Raw genomic sequence first — 20995 nt, 5'->3', positions numbered from 1 at the left:
AAACACCGCGAGAAGGAACGCTCGAAAAACAGATTCGGTAAAACCCAGACCTTTGCTAGGAACGGAGACGCTCGCCTTTCTAGCCCTAGACGTCTCTATGGTGGAAGCAAGGCCTTTCTCTGTTTGGGTAGGGTAGGACAATAGAGCGGCCACCCCGCTTCGTAGGAGCCCGGCGGAAGTCCTAATGAAATCAGGGGCAGGGGAAAATCTGACTCCTCCCCTTCACGCCCCCACCTCCGCCGCCTTCTCCTGGCAACGAACGCCGTAGGGTATGCCGTGACGTCATCGGGAGGAAGGGGCGGAGGGGCAGCCGTTTACCGGATGTGGGAGCGTGACGGGAGGGAGGGGAGGGGAGGGGCCATCCTGCCCTGAGGCTGCCCAGCTGCGGGGGCTGCCCGGTGAGTGGGATGCGATGGTGGTGGAGAGAGTCGAATCGGGGAGGGGCGCGGCCGGTCTGCGGCGCTTCGATGGCGGGTCGGCCGGAGGGGAGGCGAGGGTGGGGGTGGCAGCTGAAGAAGTGAGCCTTCCTTTAGGAAGGGGGGTGGGTGGGAGACGAAGCGAGACAAAGTGGTACCCCTATTGTGCTCATTCTCCTCCTCCCTGGTGTGTGTGTGTGTGTGTGTGTGTGCGGTGGGTCTCCTGCAGAAAAGATCGCGGTGCGGAACTGCGGACGAAAAGGAAGGTGCAGTCATTCCCTCCCCACCCCCCAAAATACTGCGTGGCTGTGAGCTTGGCAAGGTATTCGTAGCTAAGATGGGGAGTAATTTATGCGTAACATCAATTGCGCTGGGACAACAACCAAAAGAAAAAAACACGGATGGCCAAACGATCCTCCCGCTTCCCCAGGGCTTTTAAAAAAATATCTGGTGCCTTCCAAATAGATTGAGGAAAATTTCCAGTTGCCCTTAGCCCGTTGGTGGTGTGCTACCTAGGATGAAATGGGATTTGTAGTCCCATATCTAAGGGGGCATCAAGTTACCGCAGGCTAATGGTCCTGGAGGGCAGCAGACAGAATGGGAGGAAATTAAGTGAAGTTCAGCTGAGAGAAGAGTATATATTAAATTTATTTATTTATTTATTGGTTCGATTTATATGCCGCCCTTTTCCGGAGACTCAGGGCGGCTTACAATGCATTAAGCAATAGCCTTCATACTTTTGTATATACCTGCTTAGTAGGGCTTTTGGCCCCCCATAAGCGGTGTTCTTTTTTATACAAAGTCAGTTTATTGCCCCTACAATCCGGGTCCTCATTTTACCTACCTCGAAAGGATGGAAGGCTGAGTCAACCTTGAGCCTGGTGAGATTTGAACTTGCAGTAAATGTATATAGAGGTGGGTTATTTAAAAAAAACAACAACCCACAATAGTAAAGATGCGTATACTTAAAATATAGGATTTCTAAGCAGTTTTGTGTTTAGAATGGCTTTGAACTAGAAGTTGGAGATCATAGGGGGAAAAATGCTCATTTGATATTTTTTTATAATAGGCTGGGGCAGATTTGTTAGCCAAAGAATGCCAAACAGTTAGCTGTGCCTGGAGTTAGGAGAGTGAAACTGCTTGATTCTATTGATAAAATTTGACTTCTTCCTGTCTCTCAGTGATCAAAACTGGGAGGAGGGGGAAACCAGATGTCTATGTGGCTCTCTGACTTTTTCTGTCAGATCTCCTGAGCCCCTTGTATGTACCTTGTCACATACTCCATTTCACTTGCATTTTTACCTAAGCAGGGTGAACAACTCTGGAAAGAACATTCAAAATTGCTCTTTCATATCTTCCTATCAGGAACTTTATGTCAGGGTCATAAGGAAAACCCAAGTTTGAGACCCACAAAGCCTGCACAATATAAATTGTGACAAAGAGATGCAAAGCCTGAGTGTTGGAATAAAAAATGTGAATTATTTTACTTAGAAGTAAATAAACGTTTTAAAAATAAAAACATGTTAGAAAATAATAGAAATAGGGAGATTGAATTGAGTGCTCACCAATAGTAGTATTTTCATCGATTCATTTAAGCATTCCGAAGTCCTTTTTACCTTCCTCCATTATAAATTTCAGAACAGCTTCATAAATTTATCTGCCAGTTTATAATCTAAATGATATTGTGTGAAAGGAAAAAAGCTGAGGGAAATAAGCAAGTGTGGACTCTAGTTCTTGAACTGAGTTTCATTATATGATAAACCCCTGGCTATCAGATGGACGGGTTATCCAGAGTCACCATGGATCAAACCAGTGGTGGGATTCAGCCAGTTCGCACCACTTTGGGAGAACCGGTTGTTAACTTTCTGAGCAGTTTGGCAAACTGGTTGTTGGAAGAAATCATTAGGGCAGAGAACTGGTTGTTAAATTACTTGAATCCCACCACTGGATCAAACCCTGGTTAAAGCGCTAATTTGTTTTAGGTTTACTTCCCTTAGCCATAGGCCTGTATGTCATCTCAATCCATGTGCTTTGGTTAAGTGTGATTAACTCTTCTTCCCAACTTCCAAATGAAGAGATCTGAGATGTGAATGTTAAGCAGTTCAGGGTCAAGATGGAGAGAACTGGATGGATGAGCTGTACATCAGTGAATTGAAAATTGTAAGAAAGCTGTATATGGAAAACTTCAAAGTGCTGTATTATTCTAAATAAAATAAGCATTTAACAGGACTTTCAATGGGGCTGAGAAGAAGGGAAGGAATGACAAAGAACTTCAGTTTGTTAAGCTTCAAAGAGGACACGTACCCACCCTTCCCCAACCCCAGATTCTTGTATCATTAGAGATCTGAACTAAGCAGTTTGCCTCTCATTGCAAGTATTTAATTTAATCAATTTGTTCTCTACATATTTTTCTCATCCTTCCTTTTGTAAAAATTATTATATGTATGTGAAATCTTAATCTGAGTCCTTCGGGAGAAGGGCGGTATAGAAATTCAATAAATAAATAAATAATAAATAAATAAGTATGCATGAATGAAAAACACAGATTCCTTGGTATGCCATCCTACTCAGGAATGTTTTCTTAATCTCTCTTTCTGGTCATTTATTTATTTATTTATTTTATTTATTTATTTGGTTCGATTCTTATACTGTCAGAAGAGTTGTGACAGCACTATAAAACCAAGTCCAATAGTTTACAACAAAAAATAACAACTTCTCCTTTCTTGCTCTTTATACAGGTAGTCCTCATTTAGGCTGCTTCGTTTAGCGACCATTCATAATTACAACCATGATATAAAAGTAACTTTAGGTCTAATTCCTGCAATTACGACCTTTGCAGTTCTCTAAAAGCAAAGGAAAAGTGAAGTAAGATCATAAAGATTAATTGTGGTTTCACTTAGCAATCAATTTGCTTTATGACTGAGTTGCTGGTCCTAATTATGACTGCTAAACAAGGACTACCTATATATGCCAAGCAATTTAGGGAGATACTTGTAAATCACTGGCAGCCTATCAAAGTCTGTGAAGGCCTACCACCAAGGAAATAGTTATATACATATTGAACATTCACAGACCCTTCCAATCAATGGTCATACCTGGATTTTGCAGATTTTATAGATCTACAGGTGAAACTCGAAAAATTAGAATATCGTGCAAAAGTTCATTTATTTCAGTAATGCAACTTAAAAGGTGAAACTAATATATAAGATAGACTCATTACATGCAAAGCGAGATAGTTCAAGCCTTGATTTGTCATAATTTTGATTATTATGGCTTACAGCTCATGAAAACCCCAAATTCACAATCTCAGAAAATTAGAATATTGTGAAAAGGTTCAATATTCTAAGCTCAAAGTGTCCCACTCTAATCAGCTAATTAAGCCATAACACCTGCAAAGGGTTCCTGAGCCTTTAAATGGTCTCTCAGCCTGGTTCAGTAGGAATCACAATCGTGGGAAAGACTGCTGACCTGACAGTTGTGCAGAAAACCATCATTGACACCCTCCATAAGGAGGGAAAGCCTCAAAAGGTAATTGCAAAAGAAGTTTGATGTTCCCAAAGTGCCGTATCAAAGCACATTAATAGAAAGTTATGTGGAAAGGAAAAGTGTGGAAGAAAAAGGTGCACAAGCAGCGGGGATGACCGCAACCTGGAGAGGATTGTCAGGAAAAGGCCATTCAAAAGTGTCTTTCACAAGGAGTGGACTGAGGCTGGAGTCAGTGCATCAAGAGCCACCACACACAGATGGATCCTGGACATGGGCTTCAAATGTTGTATTCCTCTTGTCAAGCCGCTCCTGAACAACAAACAATGTCAGAAGCATCTTACCTGGGCTAAAGAAAAAAAGAACTGGTCTGTTGCTCAGTGGTCCAAAGTACTCTTTTCTGATGAGAGCAACTTTTGCATCTCATTTGGAAACCAAGGACCCAGAGTCTGGAGGAAGAATGGAGAGGCACACACTGCAAGATGCTTGAAGTCCAGTGTGAAGTTTCCACAGTTTGTGTTGATTTGGGGAGCCATGTCTACCAGGAGATTTTGGAGCACTTCATGCTTCCTTCCGCAGACGAGCTTTATGGGGATTCTGACTTCATTTTCCAGCAGGACTTGGCACCTGCCCACACTGCCAAAAGTACCAAAACCTAGTTCAATGACCATGGGATTACTGTGCTTGATTGGCCAGCAAACTTGCCTGACATGAACCCCATAGAGAATCTATGGGGCATTGCCAAGAGAAATATGAGAGATATGAGACTGAACAATGCAGAAGGGCTGAAGGCCACTATTGAAGCATCCTGGTCTTCCATAACACCTCAGCAGTGCCACAGGCTGATAGCATCCATGCCACGCTGCATTGAGGCAGTAATTGATGCAAAAGGGGCCCAAACCAAGTAGTGAATACATATGCATGCTTATACTTTTCAGAGGTCCGATATTGTTCTATGTACAATCCTTGTTTTATTGATTTCATGTAATATTCTAAGTTTCTGAGATTGTGAATTTGGGGTTTTCATGAGCTGTAAGCCATAATCATCAAAATTATGACAAATCAAGGCTTGAACTATCTCGCTTTGCATGTAATGAGTCTATCTCATATATTAGTTTCACCTTTTAAGTTGCATTACTGAAATAAATGAACTTTTGCACGATATTCTAATTTTTCAAGTTTCACCTGTATTTCTTTTTTCAAACTGGTTGGGAGAACATTACTTTGGAGTGTTAATTTCATTTGTGTGGCAGACTATTAACATGTAATAATGTATTTTTAGAGAGGAAGAAGATGGAAAATAATGCTGTTCTTCTGGAATCCAAATCCTCACCAATCAACCTTCTGAATGAAATGCACCAGCTGCGTCTCCTAGGTCACCTTTGTGATGTCACCGTGAGCGTAGAATATCAAGGTGTCAGAGCAGAGTTTGTTGCTCACAAAGCTGTGCTGGCAGCCACAAGCAAGTTCTTTAAAGAGGTCTTTCTTAATGAAAAGGGCATGGATGGACCAAGAACCAATGTCTTACTGAATGAAGTCCAGGTAGCTGACTTTGCGTCTTTTCTGGAGTTTGTTTATACTGCCCGGGTAGAGGTAGAAGAAGACCGGGTACAGCGCATGCTGGAAGTGGCTGAGAAACTGAAATGTTTAGATTTGTCAGAGACCTGCTTTCAGTTAAAAAAACAAATGCTTGAATCGGTATTGCTGGAGTTGCAAAATTTTTCTGAGTCACAGGATACCGATGACGATGGCAAGGCCCATCCTGGCACTTTAACTGAGCCCAAAACTATCACTGAACCACAAGGGGACAATGTGGATTATTTTGCAAGTTCTGCCCTCAGAAGACCCAGGACTGGACCGGACCTCGAGTCCACCACCCTGAAATTAAAGGAAAAATTGGACAAAAAAAGAGAAGCCCTGAAGGCCCCCTGTGCCAAAATCAGGCGGGCGAGTGGCAGGTTGGCTGGCAGAAAAGTCTTTGTGGAGATACCCAAGAAGAAGTACACAAGGCGCCTGCGAGAGCAACAGAAGTTTGCTGAAGCTGTTGTGGAGGAGAGCCGGCTTTTCAAAGACCAGGGCTCCCGTGAAAAGGGCGGGGAGGAGGAGGAAGAAGAGAAAGATCAAGCGATGAATAGCGTGAAGCTAGAGGAGAAAGGGTCTGATGGTGCTGAGGACCAGCAGGAAGAAAACCTGACTAAACTAGAGGCGGATAAAAAGAACCGCAATGGCAACTTTACTTGCGGTACTTGTGAGCGGGAATTCCTCTACGAGAAGAGCTTTCTGAAACACATCAAGCAGAGCCATGGCATCGCAGCCGAAATCATTTACCGTTGCGAAACCTGCGGCCAGACTTTTGCCAACCGGTGCAACCTCAAAAGCCACCAGCGCCACGTCCACAGCAGCGAGCGCCACTTCCCATGTGAGCTCTGTGGTAAGAAGTTCAAGCGCAAGAAGGACGTCAAGCGGCACATTCTGCAGGTTCATGAGGGTGGTGGGGAGCGTCATCACTGCCTCCAGTGTGGAAAGGGTTTGAGCTCCAAAACGGCCCTGAGGCTTCATGAAAGGACACACACAGGCGACAAGCCTTATGGGTGCACAGAGTGTGAGGCTAAGTTTTCTCAGCCTTCGGCACTTAAAACACACAAGAGGTATGAACAGATGGGACGGGCCTTGTAAGCTAATTCTCCGGGCAAAAAGCTAATGCCCTCCCTGAGGCAGCTTCTTCCTGGGCAAAAAAGTAATGAATAGGTTGGAGCTCCTCTCTGGCGGGTTCAGTAATAGGGTTTTTTTCCTTTGAAACAGCAGATCGCGGCCATAATCTAAAATGCTCCTGAGCCACCATAACATACGTTGGAATAAATGTAAACCTTAACTAAAGAACGGAGAACATTTAGAGTCCTGATTATTAACATGCTCGTGTTGTGGGAATGACAACAATATTCCAGTCACAGACTGACTTGGGTAAAGTACAATGCTGTGTAAAAGTTAAGAAGGAGAATTGTAGCAGGTTGCCACATGTTGGAAAGCCAGTTCATACAATTAAACCTTGTCTAGGTAATATTTGAAATACTGTCAGGAGGGTTACAGGGGTATTTATTCTCAAAAAGCCTTCTCATTCTGGTGTTCTCCAGATGGGCTGGCTGGAACTGCCAGAACTACAATTCCTTCACCCTCTCGTTTGACAATGAGTTTGGATATAATCAGTGCTGTTGGCAGTCAGTTTTCCATATTAAACATTCAGAGAGCAGCCTTTCTTTAGTTGGCTGTATCCCAAGCAGATACATTGTCTCAGTGGGTCCTGATTGAACATTTCTAATTACTTTTGGCTAGATTTCTTTTCTTCTGAAAAGAAACTAGAGTATGTTTCTAATATTACTTAGAGTAGAAATGATATTTCTTTGGTAAAGACAAGGAATTGGATTGGTCTTTAAGAAAGATATTTCTGCCTGTGCTTGGCTGTATAGTCCTTTTCAGTCATAGCCGGGCAAATAAAATAATACATGTAAGGGATATGCAAAACTTTCATCATGTTTGGAGGCTAAACTAAGCTTTCGTATAGCATGACATAAATGAACGTAGCCTTTTTGGCTAGTCGTAGTCTCTTGCTATCTCTGCATTGATTGAGGAGAATTTCAGAATCTGTTTAGTTTTGACTGACCCTGATTTATTGTTTTGCCTAAACTGGGAATTATGGGTGAAGTCTGATTTCAAAACAATTCCGCTTCATTGCTTACGAGTTAGACGAAAATAATCATAGTGCAACACGTTTGAATGAAATAGGCAGCTGTGCTTACCTAATGGAACAGTTAAAGACTGTGCAAGTAGAAAAGAGTCGGGTAGGGGTGTTGGCATGCTTAGGAGAAAGCTGTGTGTACTTAGCCAAGCAAGGATTTAGAATCATAGCTGAATGGCTTTTTCCATGGCTTCCTGGCTGGGATACTGTGACTAAGCACCTCCGCAAAGAAGTATGCCACTGACTTTCAAATCTAGGAATACAGGTAATTCTCGACTTAACCATTCATTTAGTGACTGTTCGAAGCTACAACTGCACTGAAAAAAAATGACTTACAATCATTTTTCATACATATGACCATTGTAGCATCCCCATGGTCATATGATCAAAATTTGTGCACTTAGCAACTGGCATTTATTTATAACGCAGTGTTTTGGGATCATGCGATCACCTTTTGCGACCTGACAAGCAAAATCAATAGGGAAGCCAGATTTATTTAAGAACTGTATTATTAACTCAACAACTGCAGTGATCCACTTAACAACTCTGGCAAGAAAGGTTGCAAAAGGGGACAAAACTCGCTTAACAACTCTCTTGCTTAGCAACAGAAATTTTGGGCTCAATTGTGGTCGTAAGTCGAGGACTACCTGTACATAGAAGGTGAGAACAAGGCAGATCTACTTTGTAACCTAAAGGGCAACTATGAGTTCAGCCCCTATAATGTTGAGCTACAACTTCCATGATCCCCCCAGGCGATATAACTGACATCCATGCTGATTAAGAATCTGGAAGGCATAGAATTGGAGAAAGCTACTTCAGGATTTGTTGTTTTGATACTTCCTGTTGTGCAGCAGCAGGCAAACTGCTGCTGATCCTAGCCTGTGAATCATCTCTGAGATAAGATTCTGCTTATTCTTGGAAATAGAGAAGAAGTTTGGATATACAAGGGTTGAATGAAAAATAAGCGGCTCCATAAATTTTAGTTTAAATGGGAATATTTTAATAAATGAAACAGGGAAATCATCCTTGGAATGACCTCTACTTACTTCTGCACATAATCACTAGCATTTACTATACACTGTTGCCAATGATGGACAAGCTTCTTAAAATGGTCCCAAAAACAGTGTCTTTGGCCTAGTCCTAATAGTCTTTCTCACTTCTTCATCTTAGTTAGAGAGATGCCTATGAAGGTATTCTTTCGATTGTGGGAAAAGGTTGCATGGTTCCAAGTCTGGACTATATTGCAGATGGGCTAATACAGTGAGATCAAGCTTTCCCATTGTCTCTTGGGTGGCCCATAGATGAGGCCTAGGGGTTGACAACTACAGAGTTGCATTCATATCTCTGTGCTTCCAAATTCTGTTTAATCATTTTTCCCCCCTGGGCATTTTGAGCTGATACTGGTGCTAGGTTCAAGGAAATCCACATAAATAATACCACACAAGTAGACTAAAAAGCGGTAACTATGCTTTCCTGACAAAGCCTGTGTTTTGAATTTTTTTTTCCCAAGGTGAAGTTTTTTAATGATATTCTGTGCACCGATGTTTCATTTCTGCATCTCATTGACAAGCCCATGTTTCATGGACGCGCATAACGCTGTGAAGAAATTTTCACCTTATCTTTATTCTTAACAATATGACAATGATTGCTGGCAAATTTCAACCCTTGAAAGCTTTTGTCTTTGCTATCAGTATGAAAGGAACACAACTTGCATGTAAAGTGGGTCACATTACTGATATATTGAAGTATATCAGTATGTGACTGACCCACACATTCCTGTTACAATGCTATGGTTGTGTCCCTTTGACTGATTCACCAATTCTCTTTGATCAGTTTATCAACATTTCTCACGTGAGGCTGGCTAGTTGCTGTCATAGGTTTTCTACGGTACTTTGTTCTTGATTATACAAATCAGCCTTTCCCATCTGTACCTTTTTTGGCTTAGTGATGCAGAGCAGGTATATCAAGGCAACAATCTATATTTGTTGTGAATTTCAGTTGGAGGGATTCCTTTGGCAATCAAAACTTAAAGCGCAATCTCAGCAGGCTTCCATTTTAACAAAATGGAAAAAAAATATGCTGAAGGAAATATCTAACATCTCATACATCAGTATTATTGCCATCTTTTAACTTATGGAACATCGGAAACCTTGCTTTTCATTCAACCCTTATAATATAGGAGAGAAAATTGAGAATTTAATGGGGTTTGGATATGTCACCTCTATTCCTAAAGCAGATATCTGTGGTGAAATCTGATTACAAAGTTATAGGGACATTTTGGTCCTTCATACTTCTTGATTCAGGAATAATCGTTATTTTAGGGACAGAGTATAAAATACTACCTGGACTCAGAGAGGAAATGACCTATAATCCACATGTATACTGTGTTTCCCCAAAAATAAGTCTTACATTTTTTTGAACTCTGAAATAAGTGCTTGGCCTTACTGCCATGCGCTCAAAAGCCCGATTAGAAGACAGCTATGTACATACTACTTGTTGGATTGAGCATATCATGCACAAGTGGTGCGCTAGGTATTACATTTCCCAGTCTGTATTAGAGATCCCCATTCTGGACTGGAAATCTTAAAAGAGTCATCCTAGTAAATGCCATTGATTGCTATCCACTGACTTACGTCTCAGTGATGCTGAGGAGCAAATATAATACATGTCTTGATTTGTGTTATTCTTTTCTTATTACAGAATCCACACAGGTGAAAAACCATTTGTTTGTAATGATTGTGGAGCACGATTTACACAAAATCACATGCTTATATACCATAAAAGATGCCATACAGGTAGTAGAATAATACTGCATTTTTACACTCCAGTTTTTTTTTTAATTTAGTGACCGATATGTGCAATATATAATATGTTTTGATGCATGTTATTACTATATGCAGCTGATGGGGATTAAGGTTAATGTTCTTGAAGATCAATGGCTATCAAATTTTATTCTTTGTCAATTTAAAATTATTATCTGGTCCTCATTAGTTTAGAAAAATTGTTGTATATCTTTACTCTGGATAGTCCAGTCAGTTTTCCAGAATTATATGGCTCACAGCTATTATTGAAATCAATAGAAATTCAGTTTTCCACTTTCAAAAAACCGATCAAATGATAAGAATAGGTTGTTATTATATCTTGTTAAATGTTATGATTTGTTATTTAGAGATATTCCTGTTAGCAGTATCACCATACCATGAAGTAATTATAGTAGCCAATAAGCCGATATCTTTGGGTCACATAAAGTGTTGTCCCATTGTTAACTGAATCCTAGTTCACTCAGGTAACCCAGTTGGATAGATGTTTTTTTTACCTGAAACCATTAAAATCATATGGACAGGTTTCTAAATTATGCTAGCATAAACCATAGTTGGCTAGTTCGTAGTTCATTGTATGATGTGAAAACAGCCTTATTGTCTACGTTAGTAGCATTAATGAGATTCTGCTAAACCAGCAAGACCAGGATAAATTCCTTTTTTTTTACATTAAAACAATGTACAGAAAAATAGGTGCTGTTGGAAATGCCACTATATATTATTGGGTTAAGAAGGGATATGTATTGGCAACCTTGCTATTCTTCATAACTCTGTAATCAAGCATATGTACAAACTGTATCTCCATTAGCTAACTGACAAGTTGGATCAAATATCCAATATTGCTGTGGTTTTATCTCAATCTCATGTTAATCTTAAATCCTACCGTCATTTTGAGTATGAGATAATAATAGGCTTTTTGTAGCCGCTATAAAAATCTAATGAATCTAATTACATGTCACTCTGAAGTAAGAACTGTTTTGCAAAATATTTTTTATTCCATACTTTTAAAAATGTTGACTATAATTTTTTTTCATTCATCCATCATTAATTATGGGATACACGGCCATGTTAACTTTGTAGAGATGTCAGTATAAAATACTCAAGGAGAACTTGGTTTGCTATAACTATTCTATAAGTATAACAGACAAAGCAGAAGTGGATGGCCTTGTGTGTAAACCCATGTTCATGTGTGTGGGTTGAACTTGGCATCAGCAAAAAATAGTCTTTCTGCTTTTTTTCTTCCAATTCCTTTCTGCTCTAGGAGAGCGACCTTTCATGTGTGAGACATGTGGGAAGAGCTTTGCTTCCAAGGAGTATTTGAAACACCATAATCGAATCCACACTGGATCTAAGCCCTTTAAATGTGAAGTTTGCTTTAGGACATTTGCGCAGAGGAATTCACTCTATCAGCACATCAAAGTTCATACAGGTAGGAAGCTACAAAAACAATTTAAGAAAACATTTGGCTTTAAAACTTTTTTTTTTGAAAATTTAAGAGTGTTCTCTGAGTTTTCTTGCTAGCTGATGCTAATCCTCTTGTAGCCCTTAGTTTTGTCAGCTGATGGTAGAAATTTACAATTTCCAGGTTTCCATAGTGCTATCTGCCAGATCAACAGATTGACCTGTGTTTCAGCCTGAATACACTACTATACTGAATTATACCATATTGTCTTGGGTTTTTGCCCAGCCAATTCACAGTGATTTGTAAATCATAATTTGTGGCTTTATGAATCAGACTGCTGTAATCTCTTACTTAAAACAAACTGTATCTGAGTTCAAATTGATTGTTAGAAACGATTATTTCAAATGTAATATTTAAGATTGTTTGAATCTGACATACATTATCTAGAAACATACACTATCTTCAGTAGCTTGAGATTCCAGGTCTCGTATTTTTGACTGTTTTCTTGGGGTATTGTTAGTTAGTTTTAGAACTTATGTAAAGAACATGTTTAGGTTATTTATGCAGAAATATTGAAAATTCAAATGGTTTTGCAAACTTTTAAGCAACACTGTAAATATTTCTTCCCAATGTCTTTGAATCTAATTTTTATACTTTGAACTCGTCAGAAAATAATAGGTCTTCCCTTGTCTTGTTTTCCTCTACTTGATTGCTTTTGACTGAACTTCCTGTCCCTAAAAGTAAAATTTGTCTGCTTTTGTTTACTTCTTTAGTTTTTTAATATGTGCATCTATAAACCTGTTTCTTTGCTTATGATCTTCATGGATTCCTGCTACTTTTTATAGCTTTAACAATTTGGGGTTGTTAGTGTTGTGTTTGCTTACCTGCAAATTCTCCCAATTCCTGTTTAGCTTTCATATATTATTCCCTAAAATTCTGTTCTTCAGACCTTTAGGCATTTTCCTCTTTAAAGTATATAACAATCTATTTCATTGCATTCTAACTGCATTACCAGCTAATATTCTTTGCATCTTTTGAAAAGAATCTCCAGATTAAACTTCAAGAGATTAGGCCTATTCTTTTTCTATAATTGCCAGTTGGTAACACTTTGTTTTTGCTTTTAATTGGAGGTGTAAATATGCTGAGTAGCACAGCAACCTCAGCAAGGTGGCAGTGTAGCCAAGGCTTTCAGTCAGGTTATGCCTGCATTTCATTAGCAAAACTTCCCCTGATTTCTGTAGGTGTTTTATCTTACAGGTGAGCGTCCATACTGCTGTGATCAGTGTGGCAAACAGTTTACTCAACTCAATGCACTGCAACGTCATCATCGGATCCACACAGGAGAAAAGCCATTCATGTGCAATGCCTGTGGGCGGACATTTACGGACAAGTCTACTCTTCGGCGTCACACCTCAGTAAGGGAAAACGGGCACTTCTGTGAAAATCGCTTTTTGTGTACTTCCAGTTACATGTTACTGTTGCATTAAAGGATAGGAAAGGTTACCTTGTATGGATCCCACAATATGATATATATGGTTGCCTTGGATAATGAGATTAGAGTAAGAACTTTTCATGGATGAGCAGTTTATGCAGATTAAAAAAAAATAGGAACCTTTCATATTAACAGAGGGTATTTCCATTCCTTTGGATGAAATACCTTCCTTATTGCTGAATTGTTGGGTTCCTGATTGGTGACATCTGCCAAAGCGGGGTTTTCAGAATTACAGTGACAATTTTGATTTTTGTTTTGAAAATCCACAAAAAGTCATCCCAACACAATTACGAAATGTGATAGAGAATTTCAAATACAGAGCCTGATCTTTGCCATCAAAAAGCCCACAAGCTTTTCCTGGAAGGAGAAAACAATTTACACGTAAATGAATGCACAAACAAGTTTTAATACTTGAGATTATTTTTAGCTTGCTTGTAATGTTTTACACCTTCCCTTCACTTGGGAAAAATGTGTCCCACTTCTTACTATCTCAACATTTTAATTGCCACTGTTCTCTGAATTTTAAATTTTCTTTAGTGTAGTCTTTATTACTTGAATATAAATCCATTCTCCAAAATATTCTGCTGTATTTCGGGGATGAAAAAAAAAGTGCTAGGTTAGCTATTATTTAACTAAGAATCTCCTCCATACTGTATCAAGAGTTTAAAGCTCTGTGCATGGGATTTGTTTGTTAGAGTTTCAGGCTATAGAAAGTGCTGTAGAATCCAGTGGGTACTAATGAGTGATTTAGTATGGGTTATCTTTTTCTTTAATAGATTCATGATAAGAACACACCCTGGAAGTCTTTCCTTGTAGTTGTTGAAGGTGCTTCTAAGAATGACGAGGATCATAAGACTGAGCTTCCTGATGAGGAATATGATGGACCTCGTCCCAAGTTATCAGAAAAGCTGCTGTCATTCTCTGAAAATGGGCACTATCAAAGTTTGACGGCTGTTCAAGAAAGCATGGCTGCTGGGCATGAAAATGGATCTTCCTCTGTAACAGACTGTAAATTGAGGCCTGTAGCGGGGTCCCAAGAAGCCCCTATAGCTACAGCTTTGCATGATCTGACAGTGGTGCACACCCAGACAGACTCACTTCAACCGCCTCTTCACAACTTGGTGAACATGGAATAGGTCCATCAGTTGAGTGGAGAAGTTCAACAAGGGAAAAGTTACTTTATATTGTGTAGAACTCTAAAACAGTAAAAAGGTACTGTTAAGAGTCTTGTGTTCTACCCAAATTAGTTGAATTCAAATGGATGAAGTCAATACTTAACCCATTTGTCAAAGAGAAAAGTGCTCTTTCATGTTTTATCTGCATAATGTAAAGTAGGGTCCAGATCACAGTCACTATAAAAAGAAATGGAGGTTCTGTTTGAGTCCAGATTTTTCTTTTCTTCTTGGCATTATATCCTGTTAGTTTCCTTTTTTAAAAAATATCTTGTTTAACATTGTTTTCATATTGTATGCAAAAGAATGTGAAATACTGTACCACAATTTCTCTCTGGGCCCAATACTTTATGCAGTGTAATTTTTCAAAGAAATCTCAGATGGTAGGAAATATCTAACACTGTTTTTGTAAACTGCAGAACTGCTCTTCTGACGAAATTCAGGAAAATCAATATTTAAATCCAATTGTGTCCCTTGGCTGTTGCAATTGAAGTCCTGGGTTTCTCTTCCCTCATGTAACCCTTTTGCAGCTGTCAAAAATCTGCAGCCAATGCTTTGGATAGTCTCCGGAATTGATGTGTACAATCACCACAGAGGGAGAGAGAGGGAAAACCACTGCTCCTACAATTTGGATGTTGACTTAGCTTTGTAAAAGGAATGGAGATTACATTAAAATAATGTAATCAATATGACAGACTACGTCTTGGGGGGAAAAACATGGAAACAGATTTTTTAAAAAAAAATATTGCAGAAGCTTTGTTCTAGAACCAACTTCCCTCCTAGGTAAGCCTGTTAGCTCTCTCTTTCTTCAGTCCCTACTGATCTGTCCATATGATAGTGATGTCTACTACAGAGGTAAGGAACTGAGAGTTTTCCAGATAATGCTAAATTACCGATCAGTGCCAACCAGCATTCGTATTAATGAGACTAACTGAGAATTGTTATCTAACAACATCGAGATTTATAGGTCCCCAACCTGTTTTATAAATTCATCATCTTATTGCATCCACCTAGGTATCTTCTCAGTCCTGCACATTCTTTGCCCAGAATCTCTTTTTAGAAGGTACTGCACATGGTTCTTGGTTCCCCCATTTCCTGCCCCCCCCGAAGTTATTTCCCAGTTGCTGCTGTATTCTACTTAACTGGTATTTGCATATGGAGAAGAGTGTTTTATATCTTGAAGAATTTCATGGGCAGGGTTCTTATAGAACAGATTGCTCCAAGATATTAAAAATGGTGGGGGGGGGCGTTTTCCCAAAGATGGTACATCTTGTTGTAGATAATTTATTGTAAATTACCTTGCTTTGCCCCATTATATTAATATTCTGAATTAAGAAAGTTAAAATCATCAGATTTCTGGCAGTGGTGCCTGAAATATTCTGGGTGTAGTTTTCCTACTTCGGATTTATGTTTGCATGAAACACTTCCATCTCTCATGGCAAATTAAGTTATAATCTGGGCTGAGATTCTAAGCAATGCAAAACAGAAATTAAGATAGGAAGAACTATTTGCAAACTTGTAGATTTTTACAAATAGATTCACCCAATTATGTTTCAGTGCTCATAGCTCGGGAGACCATGCAGTGTAACCAAGATAAAATAGTTGCTCAAATGTGAAAGTAAGTTTCCTATATCACACAGGTTGCGGAGAGGAAAACTTTTAACTCAGAAAGCATCAGTAATGTGCCTTTTTACTTTTAAAATCAGGAAATAAGTGCCAAAACCTATGTGAATCTGAAATTCCACCTACCATATGTCCTGAATTTGCTAGTATTCTGGGTTTTAATTTTTATATTCAGAAACCATCCTTAGTATTATTTAAGACTTTAAAAAATCACCAACACGTTAAATGTTTCTTTCCAAATCACGTATATTGTGGTGTTCGTGATGTTTTTCTACTTTGGGGAACTAAGGTGTAAGTTAAAGCGTTGTAGTTTCTGTCATTCCGTGTGCACTCCCAAATTTTCTTTGGAAGGTTGTGGGAACCTTAAAGATGCAGCATCTTTAAGAGAGCTACAAAATGCAGAAAACAACAAAGTAGGGGGGAAATCCCATTTCAAAAGTGGAAATCTCACATGATATTGAATATCAATCTTTTAAGGCATTTTTTAAATATTCTGCCCCTTTCAGAAATTAGTGCAACTAGTGATGTGTGTTGGGCCCTGCACTCTTTATGACAAAAAAATGTGGTAAATTTGAGAGAGGCACAATTGTTTTGTCTTAAGGGACAGGATTTTCACAGAAGTAATCTTGGCATGCAAGATATTTTCCTCAAGGCATTTGTGAATTCAGAGAATATGCAAGCTGCTTTTACTCGGTTACTTTTCAAAGTCAAAGGTTTATTCGCGCATTGGATCCAATTTGGGATATTGGTTGTATCCTTCAGTAAAGTTTTGGATTCATTCAGTTGTGTATCCTCAAAATTTCCTCTTTCTTTACATCAAATTCAAAATCACTTTGTATAGGGGAGGAATAATTTAGGCCAACTTTGCTATATTAGCTTTTCAAATTTTTGCCCTAATATTTTCTTTGTCCAGAAGGAAAAGCAATAAAAGGTTCCTATATATAATTTTTTAAAGGTAAACTCTGTAGTAAGAGCTTTATGTCATTTCTTCTGTTTTTATTTAATCTGGTAAAATGAATGTTTTTAGAAATACTATCCAGGGGTTATATTTACATATTTATTTTGTATACCATGTGCTCCTTTTGACTTGCATTTTAATGACCAGTTGCAATACATTTGTAGGGTATATTTCAACCTTAAGTACCAATAGATAGGGATCATTATTTTATACTGTATAAATATGTGAAAGTAGATGGACTTAAATAAATTGATTGGCCTTATTAAAAAAAATTAAAGAATGCCATATTTTTTGCAAGTTACTTATTTAGAGAAAGAGTTTACATTTCTTGGAAAATATCGCGATCCAGAAGGCTGAGTAATGTGTAAATGTAATTTACATGCAGTGTTAGCATTCATGTTTGTGTTCAAAAGTAATAGAACTGCTCTCTACTAAAGGATGTTTTCACAGCATGCTAAGCCATAATGTGGTTTCTCTGGCGTGAATTCAGCCATTACAGAAGGATCTGTAAGCCACTTAGGTCTTAAAGCAAAACCAGCCATTGTGTTGCAATGTACAGCTACACTGGAGAATTTTTAGTTTGTTAAAATTAGAAAGGAACATAAGGGACCTGGTCCTACCTGCTAATTACTAATTTCTGTGCTGAAGTGTTGAAATGACATCTGTTCACATTGGTGTGCTATTTCATGCTAAATTAAGATCAGTTTCAGCAAAGATAATTGAATAAACCACATTTGGTTGGATTTAGAATACTTCGAGGCTGTTCATGCTTAGTTTGCTTACTCATGGTTACTGATTAAACTGATTCATACAGTCCACTAAGCCAAAAGGTGCTACGATTAAAACCCATTACATAACTCTATTAGTAAAGGCTTTTTCATTAACTCGAAATCTGCAAATTTTGTGAAGAGAGAAAATGCAATTACAACTCTTGAGTGTTTTATGTTGAAATAATTCAGAAGTAAATCCTTTTTGGGGTCATAAATCATTCCAGCTATTGAGTAATTTTTTTCTATTTACCAAAATAATATGCTAGGCTTGGAATTAAAGGACATAATGTGATATGGGGGTCACTTGGCATCTGCAGGAAATACCTTAAACCAAACACATTTTTTTTCTTAAGTTCATGTATCATCTGCAAAGGGCAGTCACATGATTCTGGAGAAAATCCTGGTTGTATTAAGTTTTTGGGATATATACTATGTGCATGCTCCCAATTCCGTTTTGGCCTTCAGATCTGAATCTCTGCACAACTCTGAAAATTATTTCTAGTTGTACTACTAACAATATTGTACCAGCCTGACAAATCTATGTAGAGGAAAAAGTACAGGACTAGTAAAAACACACTTTGTCTTCACGGTGGGTAATAAACAAGTTTAATGACGCTGCCAACAATAAGCAATACAAACAGATGAAAACTTCGGTATATTGAATTACAGCTCCTTCAATTAAAGATGATGCCAAGAACTCAGTTGGTTGCAACCTTACAGCTGCTTCAGAGAGTATTTTCCAGCTTTTAAGAGAAAAATCCAAGAGAATTGACCAAGTGGTGCCACTTCTATACCTCATGTTACAAACGACCGATAATGAATTTGCTGTGTGTGCATCCAGGAAAATTTCACAGATTTCTAAACTATATTACGTATGTTGTGACCGTAGTCTGTCAGTGACTGAATATAAGCATGTCTACAGTATCTCTTCAACACTTAAATATTTCACAACATGGTGGATTTTTATTTGAAATATTTCCAAAGCTTACCAGGTGATGCTTTTTGTTGAAACCTAAAGCGATGGTTCTAAATACTGCTAACATTGGCTCATGTCTTAATCCTGGCACACCAAACATACGCATGCATCAAACAACTGTCTTTAGCTTAAAGAAATGGCATTTGTTGTTTGGGACGAGCAACTCGGCCACGTATACACAAACACTCGGAACAAGTGAGTGGCACCACAAAGTGAGTTGTGCTGGTGTTAACATTCTGGTGAAAAAAAGTTCACACTGCACAGTGTGGGGAAATTCTGTTCGGTACACTGGAGAATAATCCAAACTTGATTTTGTGTCCATATTGAGCTTAGGAAACCAGAGCCATTTATTCCAAAAAAAAAATGCCCTGCAGAACTCAAAGAGGCTCTTTTGCTTTCGAGTAAACATTTTCAGTTGATGAAATGACATAAAATGTAATTTTGTGTTAAGACTGGGACAGTCCAACATGCCCAATGATAAAGTTCCAACAAGATAGAAATAAATGGCAGATGCATTTGCATCTCTCTCTCGAGCTCCATTTTCATTGGCAGAGGGTTGCAGGAGACCGTGGCAGCCAAAAATGGAGCTTGGGAGCCCGTTTTCGCTGGCAGAAGCAGCGCAGGCCAGTCCTTTGCTGTTTCCAGGATAGCCCCATGGGCCAGATGTAAGTGTCCCACGGGCCAGATCCGGCCCTCAGGCCTTGAGTTTGATACCCGTTTTAGACCTTTCCATCGTAAGGGATTTCCAACACTGGAAACCACCAACCACAGATAGTGATAAGGAGAGAAGGAAGAAGAGCCTAAAACTGCATTTGCTTTCCAAGGCCAGCGTTGTTCTTCTGACCTTGGGAAGCAAACTTCAGCCCCTTCTACAGCTCTGGGATCCTTCATGCCTGAGAAGACTGCCTAATGAACTATTTGAACAAAAGCACATGAATGAATTTGAACATAGTGAACAGAAAAGCAGTAGTAACAAAAAGCGTTACAAATAATTTTCAGGGATACCAATAAAGTTGAGCACTGAACACCTCCATGATTCATTTGGAAAGAAATAGGAAATAATTTCCTATTCCTTTTTCCTGGGTTTCTTCCCAAGCTAGTTTATAACTGTGATCTCCCTTCTAAGCACTAAGCAGCTCTGACACTGTTTAGATCTTTCATATCGGGCAAAATTGGCTGGGCATAGCCACCTTCTATTTACAGGTAAACCATTATGCTGCAGCTACCAAAAAAAAATCCAACATAGTCCTAAACTGCATTAACAGAGATATAGAATCAAAGATTATGTGAAGTGTTAATACCACTTCATAATACCTTGACAAGATCACACTTGGAATATTGTATCCAGTTTTGGTCGCCATACTATAAAAAAGTTGTTGAGATCTACAAAGACTAGAGAGAAGAGCAACAAAGATGATTAGGGGGCTGGAGGCTGAAACGTATGAAGAACGATTGCAGGAATTTGATATATCTAATTTAATGAAAATGATAGTTCTAATATCTAAGAGGATGCCACAAAGAAGTGGGGGTCAACCTATTCTCCAAAGCACCTGAGAGCAGGACAAGAAGCAGTGGATGAAGCTAATCAAGGAGAGAACAAACCTAGAACTAAGGAGAAATTTTCTGACAGAACAATTAATCAGTGGAACGACTTGCCTCCAGAAGTTGTGGGTGCTCCATCACTGGAAGTTTTTTAGAAGAGATTGGACAGCCAATTGTCTGAAATGGTATAGGGTCTCCTGTTTGAGCAGGGGGTTGAACTAGATCTCCAAAGTCCCTTCCAACTCTGTTATAGCTTAAATAATACATATGTTTGTATGTCAAGTATAAAATTAAAAAAAGAAGAAGCTATAGGTCAATCTTCCTTCTCCTACTACAATGCTAGGGAGCACATTTTTAGATCCAGAATCCTCTTTAGATCCAGACTCACTTCATTTGAGTGGGTTGCAGCGGACTAAGCCCTAAGATAAACCTGTATGGCACTCATATCATAAATATATGTCTTATCTTCCACATCTATTATCCACTGGCTCCTCTGTTCCTTCTATCATCTATACTTCACTGCCAATGCCATCCAAGAAATACTCTCCTAGCCAAAAGTATAAGGTGAATGGAAGTTAAGGGTACAAATATTGTTAAAGCTGAAGGTAG

General features: G+C 38.9%; 1 protein-coding gene across 2 annotated transcripts; it reads left to right on the top strand.

Annotated features, from left to right (window-relative positions):
- The first annotated feature begins 273 nt into the window (after positions 1 to 273).
- On the top strand, positions 274 to 17383 carry LOC117674340 (GDNF-inducible zinc finger protein 1). 2 transcript variants are annotated; one of them, XM_034432314.2, is made up of 6 exons: positions 274 to 398; positions 5182 to 6547; positions 10333 to 10427; positions 11713 to 11880; positions 13111 to 13268; positions 14122 to 17383. In XM_034432314.2, exons 2-6 carry the CDS (start codon positions 5193 to 5195, stop codon positions 14479 to 14481), a joined length of 2136 nt encoding a protein of 711 aa, XP_034288205.2. In that variant the 5' UTR covers positions 274 to 398; positions 5182 to 5192; the 3' UTR covers positions 14482 to 17383. The 2 variants fall into 2 exon arrangements, with proteins under 2 accessions (XP_034288205.2, XP_034288206.2); XM_034432315.3 differs by lacking the exon at positions 274 to 398 and adding an exon at positions 2484 to 2576.
- The last annotated feature ends 3612 nt before the right edge of the window (positions 17384 to 20995 follow it).

Source organism: Pantherophis guttatus, chromosome 1 (assembly GCF_059756535.1).
Source record: "Pantherophis guttatus breed Tessera chromosome 1, ASM5975653v1, whole genome shotgun sequence".
Classification (NCBI taxonomy): domain Eukaryota; kingdom Metazoa; phylum Chordata; class Lepidosauria; order Squamata; family Colubridae; genus Pantherophis; species Pantherophis guttatus.
Note: the sequence above shows the minus strand (reverse complement) of the source record. Positions and strands in the feature narration are given on the sequence as shown.